The sequence below is a fragment of the Alligator sinensis genome, unplaced genomic scaffold (genome assembly GCF_000455745.1).
Source record: "Alligator sinensis unplaced genomic scaffold, ASM45574v1 scaffold583_1, whole genome shotgun sequence".
In the NCBI taxonomy this organism is placed as follows: Eukaryota; Metazoa; Chordata; order Crocodylia; family Alligatoridae; genus Alligator; species Alligator sinensis.
This window is the reverse complement of record NW_005841983.1, coordinates 68,034-91,842: the sequence shown is the minus strand read 5'-3', so window position 1 is coordinate 91,842 and position 23,809 is coordinate 68,034. Positions and strand designations below refer to the sequence as shown.

The 23,809-nt window shown below is 42.8% G+C and overlaps 1 protein-coding gene across 1 annotated transcript in view; it reads right to left on the bottom strand.

Annotated features, from left to right (window-relative positions):
* The window catches only part of MAP7D2 (MAP7 domain containing 2), a gene marked incomplete at its 5' end in the record, with an annotated part of 79,369 nt that overhangs the window by 2,009 nt on the left and 53,551 nt on the right, over positions 1-23,809 (bottom strand). The window contains 8 exons of the mRNA XM_006021233.3: positions 1,327-1,606; positions 3,676-3,862; positions 5,610-5,688; positions 7,448-7,501; positions 10,987-11,091; positions 11,606-11,810; positions 14,983-15,109; positions 17,123-17,355. Coding sequence (XP_006021295.1) covers positions 1,357-1,606; positions 3,676-3,862; positions 5,610-5,688; positions 7,448-7,501; positions 10,987-11,091; positions 11,606-11,810; positions 14,983-15,109; positions 17,123-17,355 — 1,240 coding nt within the window. The remainder of the gene's footprint in view (positions 1-1,326; positions 1,607-3,675; positions 3,863-5,609; positions 5,689-7,447; positions 7,502-10,986; positions 11,092-11,605; positions 11,811-14,982; positions 15,110-17,122; positions 17,356-23,809) is intronic.

Below are 23,809 nucleotides of genomic sequence, written 5' to 3'. Positions count from 1 at the left end.
CAGCTGCAACAAGTGGGGGCACTCGTGCCTGGTGCAGGTGCTGCCACCTGGCATTGTGTGGCTCTGGCCAGTGCTACACATTGTGGTGTGGTGAGGAGCGCAGCCCAGCCAGGCTGCCTCTATTGCCAGGGTTCCCTGCCGCGCATGTGCAGTTTCCACACTCATGCACCACTAGAAGGAAGCCCCACGCAGTGGAGCCAGCTGCCTTTGCTGCCCCCTGTCACACAGGTCCTGAGACTCCACCAGAGGGGAGCCCCAGCCCCTGCTTCCCTGTGGAGTTCCAGGACCTGTACAGCAGGAGGTAGCAAAGACAGGTGGCTCCAGCACATACAGCTTACCTCCAGTGGCACGTTAGTGTGGAAGCTGCATATGCATGGCAGGAGCCCTGGTGACAGAGGTGGCCTGGCCAGGCTGTGCTCCTCACTGCAATGTGCAGCACTGGCTGGAGCCCTGCACTGCTGGGTGACAGCACCTGTGCTAAGCATGAACACCCTGAGCGCCCCTGCCTGCTGCTGCTGTCGCTGCCTGCGGGGGCTGTGAGCCATGGGGGGAGTGCATGGGGAGGTCCCCACACCCTGCCCACCCAAGCTCTAGCCCCACACTCTTGCCCAAATGCAGCTCCCTCCCAACCCTCGCCACTTCCCTACCTGCTGCCCAGAGCAAGGGAGGTGCTGGGGAAGCTGAGCAGGGCCCCTGCAGCTGTGGCAGCTGCAGCCCTGCCCAGAAGCTTCATGCTGGCCAGGCCAGGCCAGGCCCTTCTGCCCACAAGGGTGGGAGTGAGGCGCAATAGGGTATGTTGGCCGGGTGGGGGGAGGTGTATACATGGGCACCTCACTGCCACCCTCCTGGGCGGAAGGGGTGGGTGGGGTACAATTAGTTGATGGGCACCGCGGGCCAGATAAAAGTGTCTGATGGACCTGATCTGGCCCGTGGCCCATATTTTGGACCTAGATAATTAGCTAGTGCTCCAAGGGTTCACTTGATCATGAAAGACAGTGCAGGAAAGTTCAGAAAAGGGGCAACCAAGTTGCTTAAGTTTTGACTGAGGAATTTTACACTAGATGTCACATAGAGTAGGATTCTACCATTGTACATCAGGATTATTCTGGGAGTTTATAATTTATACTGAGGTACACTATTCAGCACAAGATAGAACAGACAGCAAATTTTCCCACTATGTTTTTTTTCTTTTTGTTCCCAGTTAAACAGAATCAGAAAACCTAATGCTTAATATTATGCTGCTCATAGGACTGGATTCTCCTTTGACTTTGTGCTATTTATTCCCAATAGTTTATCATACTTTAGAAGTTGGTAACAATGCTATACCTTTATCTGTTCCACAGGGTAGCAAGGCTGTCAACAGATGGAGTTAAGGGTGCTTTCCTGTCCTGGACTGTTAAATCCATCAATCAAGTTCTTGTTACAATCATCTATGCTAATAGTTTCACTGGACATCTTGGAGTAAGTGGCCTGGCCAGTGAAATCCAAGAGATCTTCAAGAGCCTTGGCATTACTTGTTCCATTCTGGTCCATAGAAACACCGGGCATCAGTTCATTCATGGGGGAATATTCTGGGATAGATATAAGTTCTTCTTTTGAAACTGGACTGTGTGAAAGACAAAGTAGGGAAAAATTAACAGAAGTCTTGTAAAATTTACTTTAAAAAACCAAACAAACCAAACAAAAAAACCCAAACACACTCAAGTGTAAAGGTGTAGCCTGACAGTCCTGAAGGGCTGCATTATCTATTCTCAGACCAGCTGCATCATGCTAAACCTTACACAGAATGACAGCACCTTGTATAGGAAAGAAAGTTATTCTTTCTCCTTGATCTTGAGGGTGACTGTTGTAGATATCTGTACTCTAGGAACTGGACTAACATAAATAATTCATATTAGTCTACCCAACAACAACAGGCTTGATCAAATTGATCACTCAGAGGTTAAAGCTCAGCATGCCACTACTGTAGCCATTGAGTTCCTTGTATTTACTGTTTGAATGTTTTTTCACAGAATACACATGTGTACCCAAGGAGATTTATACACCTGTCTGATATTATGAGTAGCAAGCAAAGTCACATTAGTGTCAGTATGTGATGTTTATAGGGTATCAAGTCAGGCTTGAGCATAAGCCTAGGAAGGATCATGGCTTAAATTCTGTTAATTATACGCAAAACAGATTTTGATGATGTATTTGATGCAACACCAACCATGTGGTATTTCAAAAGCTAACTTTACAGAACAAGTTACCAAAGCAAATGCAGACTATCTGCTGCTGAAACAGTGCTTTGCTGCTTTTAGTGCATTTGCACCAACTTAAATTAGCAAAGCATCTGGCACCACATATCATCATACTATAGCAGTGTATACAAGATGTATTTTGGCTTTTACTGACAATTCTTAAGGGGCACAAATGGATATTACAGTCCTACAAAGAATGAAAATATGACTGATTTATACTATTAATGGGAAATGAACATAATGTATTCACAATTCTACTATAATGTGCGTCTGTGTGCTTATGTGCGTGCATACGTCTGTGTGTGCGCATATTACACACACACACCCCTTCTCTAGTCCAAACATTAGAATAAAAATTTCTACAATTTTATTTTTCATTTTTCTTAACAATTATGAGTTTAAGGAGACAACAATTAAAAAACTATAATAAACGTGACATTTGTTTAAAATACAAAATAAGAAATTTTGCAGTTTGCTTCCCATAGCAACTGGGGTTTCAATTCTCTTGCTGCATGCAAATTTATCACTAAAATCCTATAATACTACAAAATCTGATGTTATTTACTTGTTGCCACATACTGGTGCTGAATGCTTTAAAAAAAAAAAAAAAGATTATTGAGAACGTAAATGTTTTAATCTATTCCATAGCATTATTCATAGGGGACAATGGTGTGTACACCATGGTTTTACAGTTGGTATAAATCACAAACTGATGACATTTAAGCAATATCTATAATACTCATTTGACAGCAATACGTGGTCAGAACGCTGAAGACTATTCTGAGGACTTAGATATATCTGCGTGCACTTGCAAGTCTGGACAGTGGGAAGGCTTCATTTATCTTTATAAAATGAAATGAAGTTGTGCTTTATCCTTCAGTTTGAAACTGCACTTGCTTCTTGACAGCAACTACCTGGGCATTTTTACCTATGTAAGAGGCGCAGCGCCGGGCACTTCAAAAAGCACCTGGTGCTGCGTGGCTTACAGTTGTATAAGCAGCAAAATGTGTGTCAGTGCACAGAAAATGGCAGTGGCACACGTTTGAACAAACACATATGGAAGGTGTTTTAGTTCAAAAGTGCACCACCGCATTTTCTGCGCACTGACTCACATTTCGCTGCTTATACAACTGCAAGCAATGCAGCACTGCGCATGTCAGCTTGCGTGGGGAACAGACTCGATTAATAAAGTCTGCTCTGACGCACCGGATCTCTGGCGCATCCAGGCACAAAAATGTATGTGTATAAATGTCCCCTGTTACTAATGGGAATACATGCCAAACAGTTACACAGGGGTTCAAATATAGAGATAGAGAGTTTGCAGAAAAGTAGATTAACAAGTGAAACTGCAGATGTTTGGAGGGATTGCAGATTTTGGGGGATTTGTTGTTGCTTTAAAGTTGTTTAAAACTTGTGTGATCTATATGCTGTGTACCTCACATCCATAGACTGAACCTCATCTGTTGAATCATCCATGCTGTTAGATTTCCCATCAATGGCATCCAGGTGAATAAGCCCTGGGACTGACTTAAGTCCATTAGCAAATACATCTTGAGGAAGTGTTTCAGTAGCAGCACCTTCTAAGCTTTTACTTTCCTGGCAGGTTTTCAGTCCATTGATCTCTACAAAAGAATCTCATTAGAAAAATGTGACAGTTGCAAGATTTTTAGATAAAAATCACAAAATGCTTTGAGTCATAGAAATCAAAGATGGAAGTAACCTGGCATGGTATCTTTTCAATCTACCTGCTGCTACAGAATTGTCCTCTACAATGTATTTTCATTTTTAAAAGAAAATTAATACATTACTCCTTTACAACATGCACTGAGCAGCCCCAGGGGGTGAAGTTAGAGACAAATTATACTTCACCATTTGCATTTACCATTTACACTCCACCACTTTGAAAGAACCGCACAAATATCCTGCAGCAACCTACAAGAAAAAGCCCCACTGATTGCACGCTCTTGGTTGTTACCTACCATCTCATACTTGAACCAATAAGAAGGATATCTGAACAATTATAGCCTAGACGTGACAAGGACCAGACCTTGAGAGAAACAGTCCCAAACTTACCCACCACCTCCCCTTCTCACCCTCCTGTCCTGCTCCTGGGCTTCAAACAATCCCCTGATCTTGCCCAACTCATCAGCACAAGAAAAACTCCCTCCTGATCAAGGGGCACCTAATGGGACCCAGCCCTGCCTTAACAATAAATGCAAGACTTGCAAACTTATCTCTACTTCCACAATCAACACTCTCCACAACAAAAGCATCAGAATCCATAGATGATACACATGTCTATCCCAGAAGGTATATCTCCTCCAGGTCACCAATGCCTCATGGAAACTATGTAGGTAAAGCAGTCAAAAACTATGCACTAGAATAAATGATCACTGAAAAAACAAAAAGGACAAAGACACTAGATCACAGATAGAAGAACATTTTCCACAGAAAAAAAATCACTCTGTCTGACCTCACAATTCTTCTGCTCAAAGGAACTCTAAGAAACACCTTTGAAAACTGCGCCTGGGAACAAAAAATCATTAAACTATTGGATGCTAAAAATCAGGGATTTAACAGAGATGACTTCATGATCCATAGCTGATACTTACTAATCTCTGCACTTCACAAGTGTTAATGGAACCTCCTGAAGATTCTTGTTTTCCCATTGTCAAGATTTACTGCATCTCTTGTCTGTTGGGTACCTGATTTCTCTTATATCCTGTTTTTATTTACATGTGGAATTTTACACAAGCTTTTGTTCCATCTGCTACTTAGGCCTGCTGCGTCTGCTTCTCAGAGACTTAAGGGAAAGTACTGAGATACCCAAAAGCTTATTTACATTTATCCCAACCAGGCAGTTGGTCCAATAAAAGATATTACCCACAAGAACTCTGGCCTCTTTAATATTTCCTAGGCCACAACAGCAAGAACATCACCTCAACAGTACTTCACCATCTGCAAGTTTTTAAATTTATCAGTACTTAAAATACAGATACTGTTCTTATCAAAACAAATTCAATGTAAGAGATAAAATCTGAAAAGTGCTAAGAAAGCTTGCCTAGTTTGGCTGGGAAGGAGGAATTTTGAACATGCAGAAATATGCAAACTAGAATAACTTATATAAAAGCTAATTTCAGACAAAATATAGAACAGGACTCTGTCATCAGAACAGTGGTCTCAGGCTTCTACCTAAATGGCAAGCCAAAGGCAATGCTCCAGCTTCTTATTCTTAATATTTTTCCATATAAATATATTAGTTTCTTTTCTGGATAAAAATGGAGCACATTACGGCACTCTACTTGAGGTTATGAATTTTTGTAAAGCATCAGCTATGAAAATGGGTCGCAGCAACTCAGTGATTCTCACCTGGTTGACTGAGAACAAGGGTTTTCAGTTGCTTTTCCACATTCAGCATTGATGGTGTCTCCAGTTTTGGCTCTTCTTTCTATAAACCAATAACATATTAACTGCATTAGATGAAAGGCTGTAATATTCAGGGAATCAAATGCATCCAAAACACCATCATTTAAAAAAACCTACCAGTAAATATACACAACTATTTTAGAAAGTTTTTACTCAATTCTATACAAGCATTAGGAACAGCAAAAGCTAGAGAAGAACCCAAGATTTTATCTTTATACTGCATCTATCCCAGCAATATTCCCTAAGCCAGGGTTGTCCAACTAGTGGCCTGTGGGCCCCATGCAGCCCACGAGAGGTTCATGCATGGCTCCTGCCAGAATCTCTAGGCTCCCCTTTCTCTCCTTTGACTGCTGTTTCCTGCCTTCATGAGGGAGCTGAGGGTGAGCCAGGCCCAGGGACTGGGGAAGAAGGGAAGAGGGGAAACCACGTTCACACATCTGCACAGCACAGCAGTGGAGGGGCATGCCATTTGGGCGTACAGTACAGCAGTGGGTGTGGGACACACCAGATGCAGCATGCAGACCCTGCTGGTGCAGCTCCCAGGGCATGTGGCCCCTTGGGACTTAGAAGTTGGACAGTCCTGCCCTATTCTGTCAGATCAGGTATACCAAAAGGACACGGGATCTTGTGAAGAGCCCACTACCCCCTTGGGAAGAAGAGGCACAGGGTAAATAATGGAGCCAAAAAGAGAGCAGAAGCTCAAGGGGTGGGGTAAGAGCCTGGTCTAAAGAGAATGCCAGGAAGGGGTCCAAAACTCACTGAAACAGATGGGAAATGCAGCACCCAGAGTGGGAGGGTACACTTTAATAAGCACATCTGTAAGAGTCTCTTAAGGAAACAGGCAGACAGTTTTCCCAAACTGAATCTTAATACAAGTAAAAAGCCAGGCACTATAGCTCTCTTGTTATTCCTACTCCTCCTCACAGAATTAACAGAGGGGCATAAAGAGATCAATGTGTTGACTGTCATCCTCAGTGGAAGAAGTACAGAGCACCAGCAAGGTTAATGGCAGCAGCATGCCACACTACCACCAGAGTGGTTCTGCCCATTTATGCCATTCACCGCTTCCAAAGCCTATGACAGCACCACCAGCCATAAAGTCAGAGTATTACCACAACTACAGTCACCTTTTCATTTTACAATTTCTCTGAAGCATGAGGGCCAGATCTTATGCCACCTTGGCAGCATCTAAGTACCTATATGCGAAATTTGTCCTCCTTGCTTGATTTTCTGAAAAACCATTTAATTGTCTACTGCTAGCTTTAAGACCAAGTCATAGAGGACACATCTCACTCTGTTGGCAATATGTCCCATATGCTCCTGCTTGCACATCTGAACCTTGAAAACATGGTGGTCACGTCAACCTGGGAGTAACCCCCTCTACAGTGCTCTCTAGACCTTGCTCTCTGGCATGGACAAGAGCTGGAGGGGAGCCCAGACAGACACACTGGTTTAGTTCCAGGTTTAGAGTGAGGGGGACTAGGTGGCCACAGTGTGCCCAGGAGCATCCTTGCCAGGCACACTGCAAAAGCAGGTGTAGATGTACCCAAACAACAGCAAAGGAATGAAGGGGAAGAGGAGAGCCCACCCACCTCATGCATCAATATTTTCCCAGGGACTAGAGCAGGGTAGCCTTGGACTGCACATAGAGACTTAGATGCCTGAAACAGTGAAATAAGATTTGGCCTTAAGAAAAAAGCATCTCTATGCAAAGCATTTACCCTACATGGAACTATCCTACAATCTTTTTTTTTTGTTTACTAGGATAGAGAGAGAGATACCTTTGCTTCTGGTGTGTCACTCTTTCTTGTTCTTTTCATTATTTCATCAATTCTCTAAAAATCAACATAAATCAAATCAGAGGGTTAGGAGACAGGCATGCTATTTAACTGGAATGAAAGTTTTAAGAGATTAGTAATGAGGAGCAGAAAGAAAGAAAGATTGATTTCCCCTAATGTCATGACCTCTTCTCTGTCTCCACTGGAAAAAGGGAGGATAGAGATGAGGAGAATACAGAAAAAGGAGGAGGAAAGAGAAACACGGAGCTATCTTTGACACCACAATTCCAGCAACCTGAATTTCTCTCATTGTGAAGATTAATAGACGAGTAATAAAAACAGTATTTGTGATTATGAGATGTGAGCTGTTATGCCCAGCTCCCAAAGGAGAAGCTTGTTTCCAAACATTAACTGAACACTAAGTGCTCAAATCTCAGATTATTTCTTCATCAGAGCACAAACTGAATACCATATTTTCTTGAATATAACCTGCACAATACCCACCAATTATCCCCAGCCCAGCTGGTAAAAATTGGGGTGTGCATAATATGTGAAAAACATTCCACAGTGTTGGAAATTTGGTCGCAGGGGAGCACTGTTTGAGAAAGAATCTCATTAGAAAAATGTGATAGTTGCAAGTTTTTTAGATAAAAATCATAAAATCCTTTTAGTCATAGATATCAAAGATGGAAGTAACCTGGCATGGTATCTTTTCACTCTACCTGCTACTGCAGAATTGTCCTCTACAGTGTATTTTCATTTTTAAAAGAAGATTAACAACATGCAATGAGAAGCCCCAGGGGGTGAGGTTAGAGAAAAATTACACTTCACCATTTGCATTTACCATTTACCATCTACAGTCAGGCCCTCAGATACCAGCGCATCAGCTCCAAGGAGAGTACTTGTGACACCCGTCTTGACAAACTGAAAACTGCCTAAAACCAAGCAAGTGCACTCCAGCAGGGAAATAAACTGTATCTCTGAAAAAGCCACACAAATACCTTGCAGCAGCCTACTATAACACAAGGAAAAAGCCCCACTGATGACACTCGCTTGGTTGTCACTTACCGTCCCACACTTGAACCGATAAAAAGGATCATCAAACAATTACAACCTGTACATGGAAGTATACTACTGAAGTATAGTATAGTATGTTCTCTGTCACCAAATTTCTGGACCCACTGGGATAACATGGTTGGGTAACATGGAGAATGTACAGTGCTAGGTCAAGTCCAGGCTGCAGACCTGGAGCCATTACATCAGGTTGAACCTGGCCTATGGGGTCAGTTTGAAGTCCCCATCCAGCATGTGGGGCTGGCAACGAGCTTATGAGCAGGTTTGGCTCCCTAACTACTGCTACTCGGATACCTACCCCAGGTAAGATCTTTTTTTCTTCACATGACCTTTAAAAACCAGGGTCGGTTATATGCAGGGCAGGGGTGGGTATTTGCAAGAAAATATGGTACTTGTAGAGATCTCCCTACTTTTGCTATCTATCAGCTCTTAAAATAAAAGATTCTCTTTTGAACATCTGTGCCAATTTTGGGGTGAGAGAAAGGAAGAACAGGGACACATTAAAATAGATGAAGCTACTGCTGGAAATATGTAAGGTACGGTTATTGTAAAACTCTACTTTTTGCCCTGTTAATTAAAAAGACATGTTTCTTCACTGTCCAAAGCATTATCTCCGTTTTAGTTTAGGTATGGTGTTCTAGTTCAAAAGCGCGCCGCCGCCATTTTTTTTTAGCACTGACGTGCATTTCGCCATTTATACAAATGCATACGATGCAGCACCAGATGCGTCAGTTCACATGCTCCACAGACTAGATTGAGTCTGCTCTGACGTGCTGGATTCCTGGCATGCCAGAGCAGACAAATGTTCATGTATAAATGCCTCTAATGTACAAAGTGGCTGACCCTGACTGAATCACATCTCTTCCCTTTGAGACTAATCATTTAAAACTAATCTGAAGCTACAGATACAAAAGGAGGCATTCTGTACATTAGCTAAAGAGTCCCATACTCTCTAGAGACTTTGTTGTTGTTCTCTCTCCGTATATCTTAGCAGAGAGGTGTGTATACAAATCCATCCATTTTCCCATATGAGGGGCAGCAGCAGATGCAAGGTGGCAAGTAGAGTCCTCCTCCTGCTGCTCTATACCCTCAGAGGCAAAGACAGTGGACAAGGTGTGTGCACAAGCATTCAAAAAATCTGTGAGAACGCCAATGTTTTTGTTCTCCTGGTAGAAAAACCAATCAGGGGAGCACTATACAAACATCACAGAGGCTGTCTGGGTGCTCCACAGACAGCCTGTGCTGTTGATGTCACACAACTGGGGGGGCCCTTGTGCATGCATCCAATGTGCTTTGTGGGGACCCCTGGCTGGCAACACAGCTGACAACAGCTGAGGTTTGGCCCCGACTGGCTGGCTGCCCCTAAGGACCGCACCTCCCTGCCCACAGTACCCCCTCTCTCTTCTCCAGCTGTTAAGCTTTGAGACAGGAGACCCAAAACATATCTACTCTCTTTTCAAGCCTGTCAATTTTCCCTCCAGCAGCCCACAATGAATCCCTACCCCTCCTGGCACCAGCTAACAGACCCAGTTTCAGCACAGATTGGCTGAGTGTAGTCAGGGTCAGGTGCTGCCGATTTGGGTTTGGTTGGGTCAGGTTCTCCCGCTCACTCAGGGTGGCAGGGCAGACAGCTGCATAGCCCTGGGGCTGTGGAGAGGGGCTGGGCTTTCCCAACCTTGAAGCTGTGAGTGGGGAGCGATTTGTTGCATGCTGGGTTGCAGCAGTAGAGTGCAGTTCGAACCACAAACTCAGAGCTGTGGGGGATGCTGGACAGCACTGCACTTTTTATCGGTACTATAAGCATGCATGTGTTCATTCATGCGTGTGTTGAAACTAGTGGGGGCCACATCTACCTCATTGGAGTCAGTACATTTTTCTATCAAGACCACCATTTTTGGTCTGGTAGAAACGGTATGCATCTTTGTACACCTAGAGTATCTAATGGGGAAACATTGATTCTACCACTAAAAACATACCATTGGTATGCACCTAAGATTGCTTTTGCCCGGCAGATACACAATTTTTTTCTACAGAGTACAAATCCACTTCCTCAACTAAAATACCACACTGAGCAAGCTTCAGAACAAACAGACAAAAAACCACTATTGGTGAGTGTTAACCATTACTTTGCTTGTAAGGCTTATCCCTTTCTTTCCTCCTTGTCCATTTTGTCTACCTAAATTGCAAGCATTTCGGGGGTAAAGACTGCCTGGTCTTGCGTGTATAATGCCTGGAAAAACAGAACACTATTCTTAATTGACCACTATGTGATACCATAGTAAATATGATTAAATAAAAATAACTATCAAGTCTGCAACAGTTTACAGATTAGCAAAGTATAAAGAAAATTAAACTGGAATTTTTTTTGGGGGGGGGGGGGTATTTTTTTAGTAAATTAGAGCTAGCTTATGGATACCTTCATTTAAACCACAGGTATTAATACTTTAAAAATGGAAGTAAACACCTACCTTCTTTCTCTCCAGTCTTTCTTGCTCAATCTGCTGCATGATTTGTTCCCTTTCTAGACGTAGGTGTTCAGCTGCCTCTCGAGCTTTGGCTTCAGCTTCTTCTCTCTAATCAAAATGTTTAAGTCATAAGAGAATTGTTTATTTTAGGCAGACAAGCAGATTCTATAAAATATTGTGAGACCTCCCCAATATATACTGCTGGCAGAATATGGCAATATATACTGTTGGCAGACTATATCAGAAATTTTCCACCCAGCTCTACACAGATCCCATTCTAAAAGGCAGCCACTGAGGGCATCCCTGAGACAGCATTTTCCAGACTACAGTTCATCTTTACTGCAATGAATCACTGCTCTCTATTTAACCTAAGAAATAATAGGCTTCAAGAAAACATAGAAATTACTCTTTATTAATTGTTCCATACTTGTGGTTTTTTAAACATTTAATAAACAAGGTTGAGATTAATTAAAAAAATGAAGTACACATTGCTCCCAGTGCTTCGACCAGTTGTTGGTTCCTGGCACTTTTGAAAAATCAGGCCCATTGCCTTTAGGGAAACTGTACTTTAGATATCTGCCTCCTTAACACCTGCCCTTGAGAGATGCATCATATTCTGTACCTGTTTCTCAAGCTTGGCTTGCATCTCTTTTTCCTGCTTTTCCTTCAGCATGCATTCCTCCTCAGCTTTCTTCCTAACTTCCTCTTCTGCCTTTCTCCTGGTCTCTTCCTCTTCACGTTTTCTTTCCCCCTCCTTTTTACGAGCTTCTTCCTCTAGACGAATTCTTTCCTCTTCTGCCTTTCTTTGCTGCTCCTCTCTCTCGAGCCTTCAAAAATAGCAGCACATTTAGAAGTGAAGCACCTATTGCACCTTGTTTAACAAGGATTATGCTGTATTGACGGTAGAGCAATTGGTCTGGCACCAAATAACATATGTTTTATGGAAAGTGGAGGCACTGGCCACAACTTTTTAATTAGGGATACAACCAACTTCTAAGATTTATTTCTATCTTGTATTTCACAGAAACAACACTCCCTTTTGAACAGTGACATAACTAACATTAATTAGAACAAAATGTTCTTGTTTTCTCCAAAAGTAGCTTATGCAGAATTAAAAAATGTTCCAGCTTTAAATAGTTACAAATAACCACAATTCCACTGTGCCTTATTGACTGTTTTACTTGACCCAGGAAAGCAATTATTTGTATGCAGGCAAATCCCCACCAAGGGGAGGATACCAATCAGGCCACAGTGGAATAGACAGACATAAGGGAGACTACAGGTCTTGGGGTGCAGGGCAGGGGTCCGCCTTGCTCCACACTGGAATAGGGCCAGAGCCATGATGGATCATAAGTAGCTGGGCTGCTGGGGAGGGCGCCAGGAGGAGGCTGCAGAGTGCCAGCATGGGGGCAGAGGTGGCAAGCAACTACTGAAGATGTGACTTCACCCCAGACCATAGGTAAGGGCCAGAACAGAAGCTGCAGCAGCCACGCCCCCCCCATCCCGAGCCTTGTACTCAAATCCAAGATGAGGAGCTTTCTCTCCCTGTTGAATATGGGGAGAGGAACGTCATCTTAGATTTGAGTGTATCTCTTCAATGGATCAGGTTAAATGCCTAGCATGTGACAGAGTGTGAGCTAAGCATAGTACTATTAACTTCTTCAGTGTTAAAGTTAGCCAAGTTGTGGCCTGCCATTGAGATCTTATCCCCACCTGTCTTTACCTGCATGTGATCAATTCGGGAAAGCATGTTTCCTAAAACAATAGTACAGAGCACTAGGGGTCAAGAAAGCAGAGGTTTGTATTCATTAGCTCCCCAGGAAAACTGGAGCTGAAGTAAACCCCTAACTATGGAACTGCTTCAAGTCTTACACAGGTAAGCTGATTTAAGAGTCAGCTAAATATAGCACTTTGTTATATCAAATATCTAAATGTCTGGCACCCTGCCCCAGTAAAACTTCAAGGAGGTTTGAAACTAAACTTACTGTCTCTAGTAGGAATACCCTCAAACATGCCATGTGGCTCCGCACAATACTCCAATCCCAACCAGAAACAGGGTAGCCACATCAAGTAGTGCACGAGATGGAGCAATTAGCATGCATAGGTGGTAATTAGCTTAGTTACTAAGCAATGCTAATTAGCTGTCCTCAACATAATTAGGCGTGAACCTAACCTCTTGCAGCTAAGTTTCTTACGGTATCTGGGCTACATTGCTGTCCTCAGAGCTCTTATTCCCACGTGAAACTTTACCATGAAGCCAAGGGTAAGGTAGTAATGACAGACAGGTAAGGAGCTAGAAGGTAGTCACAGTCTGTGGGTGGTTGCCCAGTCTATGAATATACCATTCAAACTAGAAAGAGTTGAGGATGCTGCAGTTGCTGCTATTCACTCCCCCAACCACGAGGGAATCCAGGTGACAGAAAGGCAGCAGGACTGCACTGAGATTCTTAACAGTCTCTCTTTTGGACAGTTGCTTAGCAACACTGAAAATGCTTTGAATTGAATCCCATTCAGTCCTTCCAGGCCAAAAGGTATCTCTATGCTGCAGCCTGCAGGGTACACACAAAGGTACTCAATCTAATTTCAAATGAGCAAAAATTAACCCACGCTGACTCCATGCTGTTACAGCTAGACTGCTTCTGATACTGAAACTAGCTCATTTAAGGCCAGTCTGAACATCTTTACCAGACACTGCAGTCTGCAGTACAGACACACTCGGAGGCTCAAGGTGGGTTGAGAAGGTAAAGCCGTGCTTCCCACACTTTTCCTGAGTATGACCCCAGTTATGATCATATTTCCTCAGCATGGTCCCTCACTCCCAAACTGCAGCCTCCCCCCACTCCAGATGCCCCTCACTCCCAACCCATAGTCCCCCACCCCCCGCAGATGCCCCAAGGCCAGGCCCCGCAGGCCCCAAACACTGTCCCCCACCCCGCAGCACCCAAGCCCCAGCTGTCACCTGTGGGATGTGTTGGCTGCTGTGGCCGGGGAGGAATATGGAGCCCGCCCCCCTCCTCCTGTCCCCTTCCCAGTGGGGGACATGCCAGGACATCCCAGTGAGTGGGGGTGACCCAGATTGGGAGAAAGCACTGCACTGCCACCAAAGCTGAGGCACCTCCTGCCCGCCTAGCAGCAGTAGGGTCACAACTCCATGCTGCTGCCATGCCTCACCTTGGCAGCCCTGGCAGTGCAGCACCCCCTCCCACACTGGGCCCTCCCATGGGCCGTGGAGGTGGCTCCTGTACAGAGCTGGTCTGGCCCAGCTGCAGCCCCACATCTCGCTATGGTTGCAGAAATCTCAGGGGCATGTTCCTCCCCACCACATTGCCTTGGCCCCTGCTCCCCTCTGGCACATTGCTTGGGCTCCCTCACCCCCTGCCACATCACCTGTGCCTTCCCCTCCGCAGGGAGCTGCAGGAGCTGCTTTCCATGGCTCCGCACACATGCATGCGGTGTCCCCTGCCTCTAATCACCCTCCTCCACCTCCCCCAGCCCCAAGCAGCCCCTTGCAGGCTGGAACTCTGCCAGTTTGAAAGAGTTTTCCACCTTTAAAGGAGAAATCCATGATTTTATCCATTCAAGGAAAAAATCTGGATCCCTGTTTATCACGACCCCATCTGCTGACATTCCAACTCCATTTGGGGTTGCAACTTACAGTTTGGGAACCACTGAGGTAAAGTAAGGAAAGGAAGAGGATCCTCAGGGCTCTTAAAGGGATATGCCCTACATTTCTATTTCATCAGAGGTAAAAGTGAAATATACTAATGAGTTGCATGGGCTAAATGAAGGCCTAAAGTTAGGTTCCAGAGGAGATGAACTGAATCTCAGGAAAGGCTGAGTTTCAGGCAACTCCCATAGAGGAAGAGAAACTTCCATTGTCTTTCTGACTGCATTTGTCCAATACTTCATATAAACAGACCCATGGCCTAAACTTTTGCTTCTGGGTGCTAATAACTTACTATATTACTGCTAACAGCTTTGAAGATCAAACAAATATACCTTTCACGCTCTTCTCTTTCTTGTTTCTCTTTTTCTTCTTGTTCTTTCTGCAGGCGAGCCTGACGCCTTTTCTCAGCCAAAATTTTTGAAGCTTCTTCTGCATCTGTAGTCCCTGCCATGAGCTTTCCTGGTGGTGAATTGTGGTTAGAATATTTGGCAGGAAGTAAAAGAAAACATAAAATACAAATATATATAAATGTTACATCATATCTTCAGCAACTACCTTTATCTTTTCACTCAGACTCCTATCTGCCCATTCACTCATCTCATAAATCCAGGTTTTGCTTTGCCCTTCTATCCATTTTCTACATCCCTTGTGCACTTAAAGCTTAGTGGGCCACTCTATTTTGTATAAGGTTTATGAAGGCCAAGTCAATAAAAAGCCACTGAAACAGCCAAAGCCAACCCGAGCAGGGTGCGGGGCCCAAGGCAAAACAGCTCATGCGGGGCCCCACACCAATTCTGTGCACCCAGGACCTGAAGAAGCTGTCGCTGCCACCATCAGTGGTGGAAGCAGGGCGGTGGTGGCAGTGCAGAGTCACTGCGGCCGCTCCGTCCAGCTCCGCAGGGCCCCCCAAAGCACAGGGCCCGGGACAGTCGCCCCAATTTGCCCCCAGCTAGAGATGGCCCTGGAAACAACTATAGAAATATTAAGATTAATATAACAACTTGATTGTGTAGTGCGATTTTAGATTATACCTATTTTAGAGATTTTGTTGACTCTTAAAAAAAAAAGAGGTACACAATATTTCAGACTGTTCTAATTACTACAATCAAAGTAGCACTTACTGTATTATCTCAACTGAACTTGGCTGTCCTCAGGCAAAGGAAAGCATTTTAGGGAAGTACCAGGCAGAATAAGTTTATGGGGCAGACAGGTGCTCATTTTTTCTAGGCGATGCTAGGTTCAAATGATTAGTATAGCTCAAGATGAAGCATTCTCTTTAGAGTGAAAGAACAGATTTATTTTCAGTTGAGCAACCCAAAAATAAATGCCACGCAAGCCATACGCTGCCATTAAAGCAGAGACCTGTTTTCTGAAAATCTTGATCCATGAGATGTCCGTGGAGCCCAAATGTTTGATTTGGGCTCCCCATTTCATATTAATTTACAAAGTTCGCAACTATGGAAATTACGTAACTCATGATTTTAGTAAATACTGTGTATTCAGGGCAGATCTAGGGTTTTGAAGAAAGGGATGCAGATCATCACACTGTTGCATATAGCACAATACGTATTTTTCTCCAGTTAATAAGAAGCTAGAAGCTTTAGTAATATGGTAGGGGCCCAGTGCTATATTATTTAGTTTAAGATCAAAGCAAAAACAAATATAACTTCACTGCAATGTGAATTTGCTATATCACATATTATATATAGAAGCAAAACAAACTAGGCAAAAAAATCCAAATATGCTGTTTCATTAGTCTTGTAGCCATTAGAATTAAATATACATCACTTTAAGATTGAAAAAACCCACATCTTGATGCTCTAGCATCTTGACAGTGAATCCAATGTTATACTGAAAATTATTTCTATACCTGAGTTACTCTTTACCAAAAACTTTTAACACTTTTATACCTGAGTTAACATTTTCAGCCAAAGTTAAAAACAGTCTGCAGGGCTGTGAAATGGGGGCTATATTACTAGGACCCATTAATAGACAGCAGAATTACAGAAGAAAGCCTACCCTGATTAGTGGAATATCAAGACCATCAAAAAAGAGAGAAGGCTGCTAACACCTCTACGATGATGAGTTCAGAAGAAATCCAATAGATTATAATGAACCATGAAGTCAAGTGATTCCCTCACTGCTGCCTGAATAGAAATGTTAACACCACTGCCAGGCAGTTTTTCTTAAACCTTGGGTGGACCAAGAATAAAGAGGGATATGACCATACCACTGCCAGATCTGCCCCTGATTTATAAGTTTATAAATCCCCTTACAGAAAGAAGTGATGTTTGAACACCGAGGTAGCAGCAATGTGCTCAAAAGCTTGTCTCTAAGACCACATATGTAGTTGGGCCAATAAAGATATTGCCCCCAGAAACCATTTCCTCTCCCTTTTATGGAGAGGATATTCTTGTTTAAAAGCAGGTGTGACTGCATTAGGTTAAGGCATATCCTTGTACCAAAACTCACCTTCACTGCTTTCAGTCTTTCCTGTAGAAGGCACATGTTTCTCAGCAGTTGTGTGGCCCACTTCTTCAGCACGAGATCCCTGGGCTTTGTGGTAAGCAGTGTTCTCTTTCTCCTTTTCTGCTTTCTTTTTAGGAGTCTCCTGGCTAAGATTAGAGGTGCCACGGTGCTTCACAGGAGAAGCTGGAAATTGTTTAGCAGTTTTAGGAGATTGTGGATAATTTTTTGCAACTGTCCTGGGGAGAAAAGAAAGGAAAATTTCACATACCGTACAATTATGTGATTTAGTATGACATCTTTATAGATATTTTCTACTTTCTTCTTTTGTCTTTGTATCTCAAGCCAGTCTAGAGGTGATACTCCCCTCTATGCGACATTGGTCCAGCCTCATTTGGAGTACTGTGCCCAGTTCTGGCCACCGCACTTTAAGAAGGATGTGGCCTGCCTTGAGAGGTTCAGAGGAGGGCCACCCACTTGGTTGGAGGGCAAAAGGGCAGGCCCTATGAGGAGAGGCTGAGGGACCTGAACCTGTTCAGCCTCAGCAAGCGGAGGCTGAGGGGGGATTTGGTGGCTGCCTACAAACTCATTAGGGGAGATCAGCAGCAAATAGGAAGAGCCCTATTCTCCCCCCAGCAGCACCTGGGGTGACGAGGAACAATGGCCAGAAGCTGCTAGAGAATAGGTTCAGGTTAGAGATTAGGAGGCACTATTTCACTGTCAGGGTAGCTAGGATCTGGAACCAACTTTCTAGGGAAGTGGTCCTCGCTCCTATCTTGGGTAAATTCAAAAAGAGGTTGGATGAACACCTGCCTTGGGTCATGTGATCCCAGCGTGTGCTCCAAACAGTGGCGGGGGGTTAGACTAGATGATCTATTCAGGTCCCTTCTGACCCCTAACTACTATGAAACTATGAAACAGTATGTTGTACTATCAAAGCAGTGAAAAAGTTTTAAAAGATTAGTGGCAGGGAGGATATATTTTTCCAACAGGAACAGCATATCTAATTACTGACTTGTATATATTACATACATATGCCTACACAGCCCTGCATCACTACTCCATAAGAGACAGTACATGGCAAACTTGTCTGGGTGTTTATTATCATCTCCACTAGGGACTGATCCACTAGAGTTCCACTTTCAGTTCATATCAGAGAGGTCTCCTTATTTTAAATTAAATCCATGGAGTTAGGGTTTTTTGCCCAGCCCTCCCATCTTGGGTATTCCCAAAGGTAAAGCTACTGTGCCATCATTTTAAAATGGCAATGTTACATATTCGTGCATTTAAGACAAGTATAAGATCTGTATAAATATGTCAACAGCACCCAAGATGTAGACTGGGAAGGAACATCTGCAGTAATTTATTCTGCTTTGCTGGAGAGACTGCAGTGATACAATTCTTCCATAGTACAGGGAGGGGCCTTCATTGCATCTGCACTGTTGCTGCTTGAATGCAAACAGTCAAATCAGGTTCTGTAACAGGAAATCTAAGCAGGCACATTTAAATGCCTATAGAATATTTTGAAGAGGAAAGGCATACGATTTACTAGCAAATAATACCATTTTTCACAATTATAACTTAATTTCAAACCTGGATAACCTTCCACAAGTAACCCCAGGATATCTAATGGCCTATAATCAGTTCTTATAGCCAAAATGCCATGTTTTTTCAATTTTTCCAGGAAGTCAGAAATTAAAATACAAGATAAATTGCGCATGCTGTTTGGTCTCTGTCTTACTACAATAGTTGCTTTTCAGTAGTGTTTTGTTTTCTAAAAATACATAAAACATGACTGTATACCAAGGTAAAACACATCTAAATATTGACCGAGAGTTGCCTACATTTGATCCAAATCAAATCAGACATCACCATTCAATCAGTCAAGTTATTTGACCACCAAGCCAATAACAGACTGGATACTACACACTCAAGTACTGGAACTATTGAAATAGCTATACTTGTGTCAGCAGTGATGACAGTGCAAATAATGCATTTTGGTTATAGCAGCCTGCTAAAGATCCATTTATTAAAATATACATATGCTACACACACACACACACACACACACGTATGTATATAAATCAGGGCTTGAGCAGTTAGAATGGAATGGAAATGGAAAGATAATAGACATTTCCTGCCTCATAGAATATTAAGGAAAATAGTGTATTATCTTTAAAAACAGATGTTATTTATATGACACATATTAAAAGCTTATATTAAGAGACTATTATCTATAGAACATTAACCCTCTGTGGTTATACAGATAATATGAATATATGGAGTATATGAATAATGTAATTCATACTTTTATGTATACAATATACAGTTTTATAGACTGCAATATATTTTTATAACCATACACACTCCCAGGTCAACACTAAGTATTGAAAATTTAAACTAATTATGAATGACAGAAAATAACAATTAATTTGGAAGCCTCTGTGAAAATTGAACTATGATACAACAAGATACAGCACGACCAGTACACTACGATAATAGAAACAGCATGTGGAACTACCATTAGGCAAAGAGGCTGAAGGGGAGACTGGACAATAGTTTAGAGCAGGAGGGTTCTATCTGCAGCCCACAGGCCAGATTTGGCCCATGGTGCCATGTCAACCAGTTTGCAGGGCTTTTTCATGGGTCTGGAAATCTGACAGTGGGGGAAGGGTGGTACTGCTCCCCTGCTACCAAATCTCCAGACCTGTGGGGAGCCTCCAACCCTGCGCTCTGGATCCCACACCTGATCCCAGCGCCCATGGGATGGGTGGCACTGACCCCAGAGCCGAATCCCCATGCATAGAGAGGGGGTGGTTTTGGGCCCCCAGGACCCAATCCCAGTGCAAGGGGGCCAGAAGGGGGTGGTACTGTCGTCCTGAGACCCAGTCCAGACATGAGGGGGCAGTATTGGTCTCCTGAGACCGAAACCCAGCAAGTGGGGCAGGAGGGGGTGGTGCCAGGCTCCAGCACCCAATCCGGTTCACAGACGGGTCCTGCCCAACTCATTTGGCCCACAGGGCCAAAATGTTGCATCACTAGTCTACAGGCAATTACAGCTGTGTGGAGACAAAGAGCAATCAGACCAATGTCTTTTTGCAGATCCGTGGGTTATAGACAGTCCCCAAGAAAGTTAATTTTTTAAAATAAGGTTTCTAAGTGATCTCCATTCTCTTGCATAATTATTCCATTTCTGGGAACACCAAGCCCTCAAAATACAGAATGTCTTGTGAGAGGCAATATACATACAGTCAATACACTGATGATGTCAAATTAACAAGGCCAGCAAAAGCCTGTTACATTAAGCAGAGTCGATGATAAAAGGAGTTGCACAGCAGGTGATGGTACACGATGAAGAAGGGCACAAGATGCAGCAAAAGTTAAAAGACCATCTGCCTTCTGAATATCCACAAAACATGCTTACACATATTCCAATTGCTTCACAAAGGGTGGCGCCATGGCTCTAAATCTGAAGGGGCTACAATTTATACCCTACTAAATCTGTATATTTTTGTGAGGTTATGCTATGTCCAAATCTGATGTTTATTTAATAGCAAACATAAGAAATAAAACAAAAACCATAAAAATATATTACGGTAAAAAAAAAACCCAACAAAAATTATACACTAGTTATAAAAAAAAACAAAAAACTGGGAGAAATTAATCCCCACTCCAACCCCCTTTCACTGCTGTTAAATTTCCCCAGGAGATCACTTAAATGTTTGATATGAAGTGGTTTGTGACAATTTCCAGAGTAACAACAAATGGAGAGGTCTTTTGCATTCTCATGTACAGAAGATAGCCACTGATGATGAAAGCTCTGATAAGGGCCAGAATGTTACATCAAGAAGAGTGATTACATCTCAGAATGGGATGTATTTGGTAGCTGTGTTGGTCTGACACAAAAAGAAATGCAAAAATCTAGAACTCTTGATTCAAAGATGATACCTTTCATTAAACCAACTAGGAAATTGCAAAAAATATATATTTTCATGCAAGCTTTTGGGCTCAACGCCCTTCATCAGGCTCTGGGAAAATTAAAGATGATAAAAAGTTCCCATAGGTAGGAAATAAACTTCATTTTTGCACAGAGGGAGCTGGAAATGGAAAACAGGCCCCTCTGGGTCCATGAGAGTGCCTCTGTGAGTTGTTCTGAGCTGCTCTTTGTTATTTCAGGATTCCTTCCATGGAGGTGGCAGATGGCAAGCAGGGAGGTTTAAAAATTTCTTGTTGTTCTGCGCTGGAAACTGAGGGCTGGAGTAGCCACAGGCAGATGTGCCTGAGTGACCACAGTAGCTACAGCATGATATTTCCATGGTTGGAGCATGTCTGTGGAAACCAGGTGGGCAGGATGTGCTTAGCAGCATCCTGGCCAGAACATGCTGCTACTGCACTGCAGACTTCATCTAGACTGGCCCAAAGAGGGGGATGCCTATCCAACCAGCTTCTTTCATAACCTACTCTCTTAGCAAAATTTAGCAATGACACTTTCCCTTTTTGTTCTTTATTGCATCTTGACCTATACACTTTCATTCTGATCTCTTGTCCAAATTTCACCTGGGCTGGAATAGAAACTATCTGCAAGTTTGCTGTTTTATCCAGCTGTAAAATACTATGCATGCCTAGGGTAAGCAAAGAAAATAATTAAGTATATAAACTACATAAAGAAACTCTTTTAGCTGATAGAAACCCAGATGAATATTAATTCATATTCAATATTTTAGATACAACCACACCTGTATTTCATAAAATAAATGATAAAATAAAAGATTGACAGTACTATATTTCATACCATGTAACAGAAGATATTATTTGGCAGCCAGATGCTCTTTCAGATTCCATTCCCCAACTTCTTCAAGTTTTTGGATCCCATTTTGTTTATTTCTGAAAACATTTCTGGCAAGTTTTCATTTCAATAGTTGTGACAGGAGAAGAGGAACAGTCATAACTAAGGATGAGCCATTTTTAACATTTCCACAGCAGTAACTGTACTCTAATAGAAGGATGACAACAGGTTTACATCAAAGAGGTTGGTAGGAAAAAGCTTAGTAACAAGCAATTACATCTCTTGATCTACTTTGGAAAATATGACAGGAGAAATAAACCATACTGGTGCCAAAATGAGCTAACAGTTGTGTTATCAAACAATCCCTACTTTTAGGGCTGCTTTCTGTTGCCTGGTGAAAGAAAGATGCTTTAATTGTTTTGATAGTTGCTAAAAGCCAGAAGCTAAAGCTATGACTTGCCAGGAAATGGCAGTCAGCTATAAAGAACATCCATCTTGTAGTCAAGATTTTTTTGAGGGGGAGATCTATTTTATTGGACCAACTCTATAGTTGGGAGAGATCTCTGACAAATTTTCATGCAAAAGGCATCCTTACTCAGATCTCAAGGAGTTCTGAAATTATTTTAACTGACAAGAACAATTAAGATTTCAAAATGCAGAAGAAAAAAATGTGCATCAGTCAGAGCTCACATCCAATTTTATCCAAAGGCAGCATGGAAGAGAACAAATGTTTCCTTTAAAAGGCAGGTTCACCATAAGTCAGTGATTCTCAGCCAAAGTGCTGGGACACACCAGAGTGGCATGAGATCTTTTGAAGAGTGCCATGAGGTGTGAAGAAATAAGTGCAGGCTCAGGCTCCGGCTCCTCCCTGCCTGGCCACTGCCTTGACCCTAGTACTGACCTATCTGCAAGGAGGGAATCACTGTAATAAAATTAATTAGTTTTTTAAATAAGATGCTGTGCAATTCAAAAAAGTGATGGGGAGGAGGGGGGAGTGCCTCAGGTCAAGTGAGGGGTATCTTAAGCCTAAAAAGGTTGAGAACCACTGGCATAGGTCATCAATTGTTACAGATCCAAAAGGAAGCAGGTAGGGCAGGGTAGCACCTTTGAGTAACTGAATCAGAGAGGAATGAGCTTTTGTAGGCAACAATCTACTTTGTCAGATGCTGTGAACAGACTTAAAGACATCATGTTCTACTTGAAAGTCTATTTACAGCACCTGATAAAGTAAGCTGTTACCTATGAAAGCTCAAGCCTCTGATCAGCCTCTGAAGTGCCACCTGGCCCTATGTTCTGCTTGGCAACAGACTGATATGGCTAACCACCTCTCTGAAGATCCAAAAGCTGACTACCATGGTCTAAAATCTTTCTTTTTTGAGATAATGTCATGAGATGCTATTATTTTACTTTACTGTTTTTAATTTCTGTTCTTAATATTTTGGATTTTTTATCATTTGTAATACCCACTTAAAAGCAATTTCCATCTTATTTTTTTGCTTAGTGTTAGTACTTTAATATCCTCATCATCACCAGTTACTTCACAGCTGTTAATTAGGGTGTCTTGGGCCAGAGAACTTTAGGCCAGCTAATTACTGTTGAAGCAGAAGTTAAAATACTGCACACATATAGCTACCAAGTGAAGACTATGATAAGTTGCATATGCCCACTGAATGAATTGAAAACTAGACATACTGAACATGACTGCTGTGGAGAATTCATAGTTGCATAAAGGTGTTGTTTCTACTGGGGTATTAAAAGTCAGGGCAGTCCTGAGGCTGCTGTGATCGTTGGGGCACCTTAGATGCTGTAACAGCCCGCCTCCACTCTGCCCTATGTTTGGCTCACTTTGTGCACTCTGTCAACTGAAGCCCTGTCCAGTCTTTAATATTGGTTCTGCAGCTCTTCTT